The sequence below is a fragment of the Sylvia atricapilla genome, chromosome 3, assembly GCF_009819655.1.
Source record: "Sylvia atricapilla isolate bSylAtr1 chromosome 3, bSylAtr1.pri, whole genome shotgun sequence".
NCBI lineage: Eukaryota > Metazoa > Chordata > Aves > Passeriformes > Sylviidae > Sylvia > Sylvia atricapilla.
This window is the reverse complement of record NC_089142.1, coordinates 108,871,233-108,884,824: the sequence shown is the minus strand read 5'-3', so window position 1 is coordinate 108,884,824 and position 13,592 is coordinate 108,871,233. Positions and strand designations below refer to the sequence as shown.

Genomic DNA, 13,592 nt, shown 5'->3' with positions numbered 1-13,592 from the left:
CTTTTCAGTCTCCTGTACCAGCTGCTGCCTGTGAGCCCAGAGTGCAATCCCACCTTGCACACACCTCTGGTCCAGAAGGCAGGTGTCTGACCAGGGTGGGTAAGCTGTGCTACACAAGCCCTCCACTGACAGCCCACTTCCCAAACTCCTCAACAGAGATTCTCTGGCCCCTCTACAGCTCTAGCAAACATCTCCCTGTCCATTTCCAGCATTGCTCACAGCTTCTGCAAGCAGACAGAGCACAGATGTGAAAGCACTGTCAGTTCTGTTGATGCCCACAGAGTTTAAAATGAAATCTGATCACGAGATTTGCAAAGAACAGCGACTACAGGCAGAAAATGACAATGAAAAGTACCAGTTTTTCAGTTCACACCCACTTAAAAGTAATTTCACTGCTGGTGAAAACCATGGGGTTTGTATTGAAACCTAAATTATGAAGAATTTAATAATTACGTGTTACGGAATAATAAATAGGCAACTGAGCACTTCCTGAAGATGAAGTTAAACTCTTGCTAGAAATTACCAAATCCCCCCCAAAATGAGCCAAGAAGCACAACAGAAAAATAAAGACGAGTGTTGAACAACACAGCATAAAGCATGTTTCTATACACAATTACAAAGATGAAAAACTCTCAAATGGAAGTCAGTGCAATGAATTGGAGGCTTCTTCAATGTCTGGAAAGTGTGGGAAAAGGCAAAAAAAGCTTGGCCACTCACCTCCTTGATGGGAACCAAGGATCTGCGGGGATGCTGATCTGGAAACGAGCCTCAACTGTCACTGGTTTCTCAAGTCTTACTCACAGCCCTTCCACAAATTAGCTAAAGAAAGGTCAACTCCCAAAGGTGCATTTCCCACGAGGATTTTTCCTGACAACTCTTAACTTCTTCCACCAGTTATTTCAGCACTAAATCTCATGAGCAGCTCTGTACAAATGCACGGAACTACAACACATTTGCACCAGAGTTCCCTTGAGAAATTCACTGTCCACCAGACGTGCTGGATCCGAGCAAGTCCAGAAATAAAACTTTGAAAATCTACAACAAGCTGGATATTTTTACAAAGTGTTAAGACACCACAGAAATCCTCACAGTTGCATGTCCATGTTTAGCATTCAGACTGCAAATCAATTCCCATACAAGGAAAAGAAAAAAGTGGAAAGAATGGCTTCTCACCTCTTCACATTTTTGAGAAATTGACAATTTGCTGCACAAAATGAAAGAAGAAATCACCTCAATATAAGCTTAAACAACAGAAATTAAATGGCCACAATTCTGTTTAATTGCAGCATGCTGTTACTACAAGCAGCACTGAGTAATCAGCACAACCACTTGCTCCTGAGGATGGTAACAATCTTCTTCACACTATCCCAGCATCCAGACAACTACAAAGGTGTAGCTTGGGCTGTAGAAACCCCTATTAGCTACCTGGAAAAAACTCAGAGAAGAAAACAGATGAAATAAAAGGAAGCCAGAAGTAAACATTGATCTTCCCTCCCAATTACTAAAATGACAAATCACAGCCTGCTCATCCCTTGGACACAGAACCCAATTCCAGGATTTGCTTTCTGACTCAATGTTAGTTGAACACAGAAAGACGGAAGCAAACTGCAGTGACATGGAGAAATCCAGCAGCAAGGAATGAAAACCTCTAACACAGGAGGTCTGTATTAGCAGAAACAAGAAAAGAAGCAAAAAGGAATTCTATGAATTAAAGGAATGGGCGAGGCTCGTAATGCCCTGACGTGTCTCCAGCAGACAAAACCATCAATCCCCCAAGGCCAAGGCAGGCCGAGGGAAATGGAGCCAGGTCTGCTCCCCGAGATCCTGAACCCCAGTGTGACAGGGCCCAAGCACCCACAGTGCTCCACAACACTCTGCCCCCAAGGACAGCTCCAAGAGCTGCTCTGGGAGAGCAACCAACACCAACAGCATCCCGGACAGCCTAAAGCACATTGTCTTGGATTTGGCTCAGGAGCTGCTTGGCACTTTCCAGGGTGACTGGAAAACTACCCTTATTGGAGGGAACACAATATAGCACCAACCTCATCCAAAGATTCATCAAACAGGAAGATTTCCTGCATGGGAAACATGATGACTTCGAGCTCTACACTGTTCTTTTGAACATGAAGCAAGGGATGTTTTTCTTTTCCTTTCCTCATTTTCCTTGAAGTTGTCCACTGACTAACGCACTCTACAATACCAGAGCCTCGTGGCTTTAAGGATACGATTCCCAGTACTTATCCAACAGAGGATTTCTCTAAATACAGAGAGAAGCATCTTGGTAAATACACATCAGCAGCCTGTAACTCACAACAGAACTCAGCAGAACGGGATTTATGTAACTCATCTTCAGCATCACTGATCAAGTGGCTTGAGCAACGAGAAGGAACCAGTTTGCAGCAGCCTGAACAGGAAAAGTCTCAGGACAAAATCATTTCTGATCACATCAAATAACATGAACCAAAATAATTGTACAGAACAAAAGCTGAAACATCTTTCCAAAACTAGAAGCCTTTTAGCTATAAAGTCACAGAGTTTTTCCTTCAATTGCTTTACAATTACAAAGAAACCAACTTCGTCTTAGTGTCACCTTCCCTTTCACTTTAGAAAGTTCACAATTCATGAGGACACAAGTTCCTTCTTCCATTTTTTCCCTCTGTCTACTCCAGTTGATTTGGAGTAGTACTCCACAGTCCCTAACTGCAATTTGGCGACGCTGCTATAAAGAAAAGGTTATTTTAATTTTTTCTTTAAGCCTGATTGCCTTAAAAAGGGTCAAAGACAAAAGTAAACATGAAAAAATTACTGAATTTCAGTGTTATAAACAAGTGACTTTCTCTTCTTCAATAGGAGAGAGCAATGGTCCAAAAGTTTGGGCAGTTACACCCAAAAAAACTCCATAGCATCTCTGCAGAGGTTCTGAACATGGATATATTATTTAAGGGGGAAAAAAAAAAGACTACTCTTTTAAAAAAAGAAAAAGAAAAAAGCCATGCAACAGAGACAACTTCTACAGTTTTGCACAAGAGGAATCATCAGACAGCCAAATGAAACTTTAGATCTGCACAAAACACCAGAGAAATCGAGTAATGAATCCTGAAGTTTACAGGTTATCACTGAACAAGTGAGAGCAGCTCTTGGAGACCAAGTGAGGTCAATGATGCAATATTTGTAATAATTTTATAACCCATCCTCAATATCTGAGTTATCACAGTATAAAATATTGATCCTCTTCAGATCCTAAAGAGCAAACTGAACGCTGCAATGTTCTGGAACACAATTTCTCACCTACCTCCAGGTAAACACACCGTCACCCAACCTCCAAGGCTACTCTTTGTACTCCCTACGTGCCAAAAAAAATGACAAGGAGCCAAGCCAAGAATCTCCAGCATCCAAATTCAGGGCTATCCTGAAACTACACAAACAGTAAAGCACTCCAGCACCTCAAGTGTTTTATGGACCTGACCATTCTGGGAGCAGTTCTGCAGGCCAGCTGACAGTGATAACAGACAGAAAAACAACAGTGTGAGTCCACATTCATCTCTTGTGCTACAGTATACTGGAAGGGGTTGTTTTGGGTTAGTCATTGGGGTTTTTTCATTTTTCTGGTTTACTAAAGGGAAGACATAAGGAGAAAAATAGCCTGCAAGCAGGTGTAGTAGAATAACATCTAGAAGGCTCCAATCATCAATGTGAACTGATTTTACAACATTTCAGAGCTGACTGGGGAAAAAAATGGGCTAAAGAGGTAATAATTGAAAAAAGCGAAGCAGAATGCTGGGAAGAAAACAAACTTTGTCCCCAGAAACCAAGAACTGGGAATGACCAAGGGCTACCAAGGTAACCTAAAACCACAGCTGCCGCTACATAACAAACCCTATTTTTTCCATGTTGTAATCTTCGTTTCTTACTTTTACAAAACCCAAACCAAAGAAGAAGAACAAAGCAAGCCTACACCAAAACCATCTACGGGGTTTTAAGTCAAGACACATCAAATGAGCTGCAGTCCCAGACTCAACACTTGGGAGTGAAGCCTCAGCAGGGATGGCACGGACCTACAGGCAGCTCAAACTAAGCCCCTGACTCCAGGTGGGACACAGCAACCTGCAGAACTCCTGCCAGAGACCTGAGACAGCCAAACCCACCTCTGATGATACACTTCTGTGTTTTCTGGCTTATTTTAGGGTTGAGATTATCTGGGTATCTGTGCAGTGCCTAGCTAAACAGAGCTGTCCTGATCAGGGCCTCTGGACAGCACAGAAATGTAAATATTACTCAAGAACAAATGAAACTCAATCTAAACCCTCCTAGACTGACAAGACCTGGCATCCAAAGAAACCAAGGAATGCAAAGTATATCAGGGTTCATTTTGGGATACAGAATGCTGTACATTAACATAAAAGCACAGGATGTCCTCAGTGCACTTTTCCTGTAAAATCTGTGCCCATTTAAACGAGCCCCTATAATTAATGCCACGAGAATCTGTTCTTAAGCTCATTGTAAGTAAGTGGCCTTATCTTAAAAAGCAGCCTATTGTGTCTTCCTTTTTTTTTCCCTATTAAAGACTACTAAAAATGTTTATATTGTGGAAGATTAATTAAAGAAAAATCAGACTCTTTACAGACTTTACTCCTATTAAACCCTGTCTGGGATAATGTAAATGATGCTAAGAAATCTACAGTGAGAAATTAAGACTGTTTGCTCTGATTGAACAGATTGTCTTACAGTGCAAAAACTCCTCTAAAGCCTGGGCATTTCATAGGGGAATTTACATTCTACTGAGTTCCCAGATCAAATTATAACTTGAAATTACTACTTCTCAGGAAATACTTTCAAGATCAGGGAACTTACTGGGCTGAACATGCAGATCAAATGCTGAAAATCAAGATGCTGCAAGAGATGAAAAAAGAAATACATAATAAAAAATATAACACTGCTGATTCCGCCCACAGAATATTGCCTACTTCTCCTTAAGGACAGCAATGTATGTTAAATACATACATGCATACTTACAAACCCTGGGCCAAAAAAAAAGGCTTATCAATCCACAGGTGTCCAGTTCAGCACCTCAGGCAGCCCCTGAGTGCCACTGAGCCAGGACACAGGACCTGGAGTCTTCCCAGGACACAACCCTGGGCCTACACAAAGATCACTGCCGGACAAAATCCCCATCTCTGCACAGGTATGGGCTGTGGGTTAATACCGTAGCTGTTTGCAGTGGGACTAACATGCTTCTAATAAAAATCTGCCTGTTTGATGGCAGAGCTGCTCACTTTCACCTTTCTGTCACCCCTCAGTCGGTAACTTCTCAGGAAGAACGCAGGAGCTTCCCACTTGTTCCTTCCCAAACACCATGCCCAGAGCTGCTGTCACTCCCCCTCTCAAGTCCACTGTAATGCAACAGACACCAAATTACACTTTGTAAACTTTAGAGCAAATGAAGACCAAGGGCAGCGCGTGGCCATGCAAAAACGGTTTAGCAAGGAAATTCCAAGAGAAAGGAGATGCTGCTCCCTGAACCTCTGTGAAAACCCTGCCTGGGTAGCTGTGGTGCAGAGCTGATCCCAAAAACTCTGTGGGCAGCAAAGGAAGCTGCTGGCAGCCTGTGGCTCACACATTTCGGCCACGACCCCATTCTCTGCTACCACTTTTCATTTCTGCTGCAGTGTTTTAAAACCAAAGCTTGACATCCTTTTTGTATTATGTACCTTTCATTATTACTTAAGGAACACCAACAACTCAACAGGAAGTCATAAAAGAAACCATCCCTTTCTCAGAGTTCAGCCTGATCCAGCGAGGAGAGAGCACCATCACACACCTTTGTATCCAAACACACACACCAAACAGCTCTGGTGATTTACAGTGGGCTTCTTTCTCTGAAGGCAAGGCCAAACCTAATGTCACTTCAGCAGCATTTTTTGAAATTAACTACATAGCAGCAGTACTTCAGTATTCTCCTAATGAATTTCAACTTTCAAAGACATATTTCCTTCTACCTAATAGCAGAAATATATCTTGTATAATGCAGAACCCTTAAATTATCCATACCCCAGTTTTTTATATATATATATATATATACACACTTAAAAAGAATTGTTAAAGTGACTGAAGACATTGCTTTATCTATAGGGAAATATCCATCTCCATCAATCCAAATCATCTTAAAACACCTGTAAAAATCAATTAATACCGGAATCTCAGGGATTCCTTGAAATATCAAATTCAGCGTTACAACTTTTTTTCTATTTGATCATACCAATTCAAATCAAGTTTAAGCAATGATTACTTATCAATCCATCTAAAGCAAGTGAAGTTTTCTCTTCCAACAAGCAGCTGACATCACGTACAATTGATAATTAAGTCTTATTTTGAACCTACTGTTTAAATAACCATTTGGTGTGTAATATTGACATAATCTGATTTATTCCAGCCTTCTGAACTGTCCTAGAAGTTACTTTTACACCCACATTTTTACTTCTCAAATGAAATGCTGGCCATCCCTGAATACCCTATTTCCCCAGCAAGAAAGAGGCCAATGTTCAACTCCTGTAAGATCCTAGGGAAGAACAAACAGCCCATGTGTGGAAGTGGGCCTCAGAAGAGTGAGGACAACTCTACCCAAACCCTGTCCTAGGCAGCATTCTGCTGGAGCAGGATTTGCAGAGCGTAACCAGGAAAAACGCCACGATTAAGATCCGAGATAGTTAAAACTTCCCTCTAATCACAAACTTCAGCTGGTAAGTTGTTTCAATTCCTCAGCATCCGTAGAAATGGTGGTTTTCTGGTCTTTGTTCGTGCGAGCTCCTGAGAAGCCGGGAAGGTACCTTGGCTGCCACGGAGCACAGGTTCCAAGGGACAGGCGAGGCCTACAGGGAATCTGGTGGCCCAAACGCTGCTGTTCCCAGCGGCAGCGGGGGGAACACCTGCTGTATCACCCCTCCGACCCTGCCGGCAACACTCGCCCAGAGGAAACTTCGGGAGGGAGCCAGAGACCACCCCCGGAGCCAAACACCCGGCAGCACCTTGCCCAGCCTCGCCGGTCCGAGCCGGGCTGCTGCAGGCGCCGCTTCCCTGGCAGCTCCGGGAGGCTGGGTGCCGAAAGGCACCTGCACGGCGTGCCGAGGCCGGGCACGGCGAGGGGGAGGACGAGCACTCCGAGCCGCCGCTGCTGCTGGTTACAGGGAGCCGGCCCAGGCCCGGCCGGCCCGGAGCGCTCCCGGGCAGCTCTCAGCCCGGCCAGGCCCCGCCGCGCCTGCCGGGGACGCGGATCCCGAGGGAAAGGGGGATGGAGCGGGGACACGGCGGCGGCGGGCCCGCCCCAGGCCGCGGGGAGCGGGGAAGGAAGAGGGAAGGAAGCGCCGAGCAGGGCATGGAGGGAGCTCCTCCATGGCAGCGGAGAGAGGGAAGCCCGCAGCCGGGAGGCCCGAGGCGGGCGGGGAGAGGCGAGCAGGGAGGCGAAGCGGGGCTGTAACCCGGTGCAGAGGAGGGTCCGCGGGGTCCCGGCCCGGGGGGAGGGAAGCGGGGGAGGGCGGCCGCACTTACTCTCATTTAACACCTCCAGCAGCTCGGCGCAGCTCTCACACATTGTTCATTAACAGCAGCAGCCGCCGCCGCCGCCTCCTCCCGACCATTGATTGATCCGCTCGGTGCTGCTGATTGATGATTGATGGGGGCCGGGGCGGGGGTCACCGGGGGGGAGGGGAGGGAGGGGGCGGGAAGGAATGGGAAGAGAAGGGGAGGGGGGGGAGAGGCAGGGGCCGGTCTGGGATCCGGGGCGGCTGATCAATGCAAATGAGCCTGTGGCGGCGGCGGCGGCAGCGGCGGGGAGGAGGAGGAGGAGGAGGAGGAGGAGGAGAAGAAGCCGAGTCACTCACTGGCTCCCAGGGACTCCACGCGCCGCCATTTTGCTGAGGGGGAAGGAGGAGGAGGAGGAGGGGACGGGAGCGAAGCGGGGGCCGGGGCGCTCGGGCGCCGCTCGGCAGTTTCCGAGCAGGCGGGAGGCGGCGAAGGCGGTCCGAGGCCCTCCTCCTGCCCTCTGCCTGTGGCCCCGCCTTCCCCGCGCGGCCCCGAGCGGCGGGATGGCGAGCGCGGAGGAGGCGGCCCGGGGGCGGGAGGCCAAGATGGCGGCGGCGGCGGTTGGGCGCGCGCCCGGGAGGGCGGGAAGCGCCCGTCCCTGCCCTCTCCCCTTCCCCTTCCCCTTGCCGCTGCCCTCTCTCTTCCCGCCTCCCGCCGCCGGGAATCTCCGCCGGGAACGCGCGCACGCCGCCGCCGCCACGGCGCGGGGGAGCGGCCTCTCCCGGCCGGCCCTTCTTCCCTCGGTGCCCGCGGCCGCGCTCCCGCCGCGCTTCGCCGGCCTGCCTCGGGGACCTCCCGCCTGAAGGGAGCGCTTAGCACGCCGAGCCCGGCTCCGTAGCGAGGAAGCTCCCGGCTTCCCGGCGGCTTTCCAGGTCTTTCGGGTGGTTTGTTGGCGTTTTCCGCCGGCGGGGCGCGGGACGGAAGAGCCGCCGCCATCTCCTTCCCGCCCGGCGCGGCTGAGGGGAGCGGGGCACCTGAGGGCGCTGAGGGGACAGGGAGGGCTACGGGAGCGTTTGCTATTAATGACTGCTTTCATTTCATCGCCTGCCTTTCCGCCCGCGTTTTTTGGGTTTGTTTGTTGGGGGGGGGTTGGTTGTTTTTTGGTTTTTTGTGGTTTTTTTATGGCCCCCCTTCTTGCACCGTGATTTATTCTGTACAGTGAGTAATGGCATCTGTGGCTGGCTGGAAATAGCCTTTTGTAAATAAACGAAAAACTTAAATTGAGGGTCCATAGTTGGTGCTGTTACGACTAGCAGTTAGTTCACTTTGTCTTGGGTACGTTTTGAACGAGGTTTCAAACCCGTGGGTGACAAATTTTCAGGCGAACATCTGTTTTCCATTAAAAAGAGAAAAAAATAAGCCCACCCACGCCCCACCCCGGTTTTGGTTTTTTTTGCCATGTCTCCATGCTGCTCCCTCTCCCAGGTAAACTGGAATGTGGGTCACACGGCAGATCTCGGCTGGTTCTCCCCCGAAGTGGGCACTTCCCCCGTGTTAAGCGCTATTTTTTATCTGTACTACCACCCAGTGGTGAGGCCGTGAGTTAACTCTGAGCGCTTCCAGTTTACCGACCTGTAGGTAGGATTAAAAACCCAAATCTAGTAATAGCCGCAATGCAGATGCCATATAGTTTAGTAGAAAGTCAAATAGAATCACCAAATGAGGAGAGGGGAAAAGTTGTTTTTAATTCCTCAGTGGCTGGCTCATATTTCTTCCACTTGAAATAAATCGGATGGCATTGTGGAGATGCAGTTCTGGGATTTTTGCAATTCCATGTGAATATTTATGCAGGCTGATAACACCGCGGTGGTTGTGTGTGTAACCTCCCACTCCAGGGCACAGAACGCTCACCTCCAAACGATCCTCCTTTGTTAAACTAAGACAAAAAAATTTCACTGCTCTTTAAAAGTAAGAGACAATTTCCTGTGAACAGCAGGTAGGAAACAACTACAGTGCAAGGCAGGAATATACTAGAATGATGTTTCACCCAGAGTTCTTCTCACTGCTCGGTTTTGAAATACTTTCCAAGTTAGGCTTATCAACGAAGATAGCTGCTCCTAAATATTCCCTGCTGAAATTTCCTTTTCTAATTTAAACTAATAAAGAAAGTTAACTTCAGAGCCTACAGGAGATACAGATTTCTTGTCTGTCACTTTAATTCACATAAGATGTTAATGCAAGTACTTGTATTTCAAATGGGAATAACAAGGGTAGGAATGCAAAAGAGAGGATGGAGATTCTTGAGTAAAAACCTAAAAACTTCCCTGAAACTTTTTACTAATCTTTCTCCTCAAATTTAATTTATAGATGTTTTAATTCCTGACAGTGCCTTTTCTAAATTATGTGTTTTCTATAGATGGAAATCTGACCACCACGAGCTAATTAGCTATTAAATGAATGGGTTACATCACTAAACCTTCGTAATAATAACAACTCTTCACTAGCTAACTGGTTTAGTTATTAAAATGACACAGATGTACTGCACCCTGTAAAGCCTTTTTGGGTTGCTTCATCCCCTCCAGCTACCCTGAGAATTCATAATGGAAGAATAAAAGGAGTCCAGAAAATTGCAATTATGCTCTGTTCCTGCCTGAATTAATGTAGTGGTCACCTTTCTCTTCTACAGCACTAATTTCAAAGCTGGAGTCCATCAAAAGGTAGATCAGAGGATTTATGCTGTGCATCTACATTAGTTTTCACTTGTGCTGCCTTATCTTCTGTGTGTCCAAGATCATTTCAGTTACGGTGGAACATTTCATCCTACAATCTGCATCATCTGACTTGAATTCGCACTTTTCTCTCTGCTCTTTCTCCCTTATTACAGGCTCTGCAGTAACTTCTGTAACAGACTCAAAACCAGCTGCCAGAACATCTTCTGAGATGGTTTTCCTGAGCCAGCAGCTGTCCACATAAACACCCAAGTCAGCAGAAGGGACCTTCTGGAGCAGGGGGGCACAGGCCAAGCTTAAGGAATACAGCACAAGAACATGGGTGACCCTGAGCAGAAGAGAATATTGAAAACCTCATCCCGTTTACTGCACACGTTTTGTTTTTTTAACTGGAGACTAAATTGAATTATTTAAAGTTAAATTTTAGCTTCTAAGCTGCAGACAGTATCTGTCAGTGGCCTGGTTGCAGAGACATCAGCCTCCTGCTCTTAGATGCTTTGTTTTTCCTCTTGAGCTTTATTCTCTGTGTGTGCCATCGCAGCAAGGCTGTTTGATCCTTAGGAGGCAGGCCCCTTCCCTTCCCCTGGCCACAGTGCTCCTCATCTGGGAGTATTTGCTCTGGCAAAGTGCCGGCACAGTTCCAGAGGGGTGACAAAGATTAATGCAAGACCTGGGCAAAACTCAAATTCTTAATCCAAGTGTGGGACTGGATTGATAGCAAGAACATGAATTTCCAAAATTCACATCCTAACACTGAGCTAATAGTTGAACTGGAATCCATTTAGATCTGTGACCTCGTGTCTGGAATGCTGCTGGAGGCCAAGAGAATCAGTTTAAGTTTACTCACATTTAAGTTTCAGCACTTGACCTTCAGTGCTCTTTTAGCATTCTAAACTTTTTCACAGGGTTCATGTCTAACTAGACTTTGGTGTCACAGCACCCTGAGAAGACAAATTCAAATTGATTTACCCCAAATAGTACAGAATACTCAAAATTTGGCCAGAAATACCATGTGAGTACAGACAAGGCATTTCTGAGCACGAGAGAGTGCCACTGGAAACTGAACCACTACCAAAGCGGTTCAGGCAGCTTCTGTCGTACTTTTGGAGCTCTTTTAAACTTTTTAATGGTGAAGCACACCCTTGCAATGTTCCTTTGGAGAACTTTTCCTGTTTGGTTAGCAGTGTCCCTCTTAAAATAACCAGCAGTGGGGTAGGAAGTGGGCTGGAGCCCGCTCTCCAGCACATGAGGGGAAATTTTACCTCCCCTCCCCACTCCAGTTGTTAAATTGGCCCGTTCTTCCTAATAATCTTTGCTGAAATCGCGAGATCACAAAAGACTGCAGTCTTCAAGACTCAGGGAAAGCTGACACTATTGAAAAGTGTTTAATATTTAAAGGGTGTTCACAACCAAAAAACAGGCCCTCCATAGATACTGATGTGAGAGTGGGAAGCGATTATCCAAGAGATCACCCAGGAAAAAGTGCTGGGTGACTTCTACTTCCAAGGAGTAAATAATGAAAATCTGAGTGTCTCCTTTTCTTCTATTCTCTTAACCTCTAAAATACTCCTCCTCAATCCCATCTTTTCCCGTGCAGACTTAAAACACAAGAAGGTGCTCACAGGTTTGTAGGTGTGAAACCTGGGACTTTTGGGTAGTTGAGGTGCAGTGTACATGGGTAATGACCTGAAAAATTATTCCCTCAACAGGAATGGCAGAGCCTTTTCCCAAGGGAACCTTGCTGACAGGGACAGCCTTGGACAGTGCAGTGAGGATGTCCTGAAGCTGAAAGCCTGAAAATAAATTCAGTCTGGAGGACTGAAGTGCAGAGGGGCATTCCTGATGGTGGACAGGATTATTCTTTTGCTGATGGTTTTTAAAGAGTTATCTCCATTTCAGTTTTCCTCCAGAACACCTGGAGACAAAACTAGTAAGGGAGAGAAGGAAGTTTAGCCACACTTTCCAGCACCCCAGGAGTTTGGGATCAGCAGTTATCATTTCCCCAGTGATAAATGGACTCCAGGCCAGCCTGGTCCCTCACCACAGCACCAAGGCAAATTCCTCACCTCAGAAAGTCTCCAGTGTTAATGCATCATTTTCAGCATCTTTCCCTCTTCTTTTCCCCCTTGAAGCTGAAGTTTTATTGCCTTTCCAGTGCTAAAAACTATCGCCAGTAACACTTAAAGCTTCCTAGAGAGATGAGCATTTCTAAAGCTGGGGTTTTTTTGCATAAATATTAGCTTTATTGGAAAATAGTTCACTTAAACCAATCAGATTAACACACACCAAATTATTCTAGTTTAAAAAAACCAAAACCAACTAACCTAAAATGCTTTGGAAGATAATCTGCTTCAGTTACAGTAGCAAACACATCATGGCAGCCTGAAACAAGTACTTGGGGTGTCATCAGCTGACAATCAATTCCTGTAAACACGGAAAACACCCCCAAATATTCGTATTTATCAATGTACCTGGAGTACACGGAACTGTTTTGTTTTTTGGGATTTTTTTTGTAAAAACTGTATAGAAATATGCACAAAACATTGGTTTACATATAATTACAAGTTATGGAGATGTTTAGATGACGGTTCATGCTTTATCCATATATTTTGATTTACAGAGTGTGCATTAGAACTAGAACTTTCTTAGATGTACATTGGTTTGTTTTTGTTTTCTTCACATTCAGGATAACTGCACTAAAAATATGCTCACACACAAGTCAAATCTTTAATGGTATCCAGAACTCCACAGGAGCTGCATTTTTATGGCAGCTGCAGAGATCAGGGAAAGGCACCAATTATCTTAAGAGAACAAGACAAGACCACAGTTAAAATTTTTTAGATCTAAAAGGGAAGCAAAACCTAAGATTAGAACCTTGTTACTGGAGAATTCGTAAGGTATCAAAATAACAAAACAACTCTTCTCTGAATTAACACAGAAGTACATTTTGGATTTGTTGTTTGCAAGTTTAGATCACACTTAAATCTTCAGTGAACAACCGGACCACGAGCCTCAGCCTAACTTCAACCACGAAGGAAGGCCGGTGCATAAACACACGCGTGTCTTTTTGTTCAGAACTGTTCTGAAGGCAGAGGTGATGCCACCACACTCAGAAGCAATTCAGTGCTCAGCTCTGACTCGCGGGGTGTGATCTGCCATCACGCTGTTGGGGGGCTTTATTTCCATTTTAATCACCTTCTCCGCACAGCTTTTGGTAATCTGTAGCTCTGATGCTGTGGCTCAGCCTGCTCACAAGCCATTTCATGTCCTTTCACAGGAGTTCAACTGCTGCACTTTAAACTGCCCAATCAAGACTCTATTGCCTGGAGGGTGGAGCAGAAAGCTCCA

At 45.9% G+C, this 13,592-nt stretch overlaps 1 protein-coding gene across 2 annotated transcripts in view; it reads right to left on the bottom strand.

Moving 5' to 3' along the window:
* LOC136359692 (ubiquitin carboxyl-terminal hydrolase 34) overlaps positions 1–7,681 on the bottom strand; it is a 111,809-nt gene extending 104,128 nt beyond the window's left edge. For both annotated transcript variants that reach the window (XM_066316560.1, XM_066316561.1), the window contains exon 1: positions 7,543–7,681. In XM_066316560.1, coding sequence (XP_066172657.1) covers positions 7,543–7,585 — 43 coding nt within the window. In that variant the 5' untranslated portion in view covers positions 7,586–7,681. The remainder of the gene's footprint in view (positions 1–7,542) is intronic.
* Between the last annotated feature and the right edge of the window lie 5,911 nt (positions 7,682–13,592).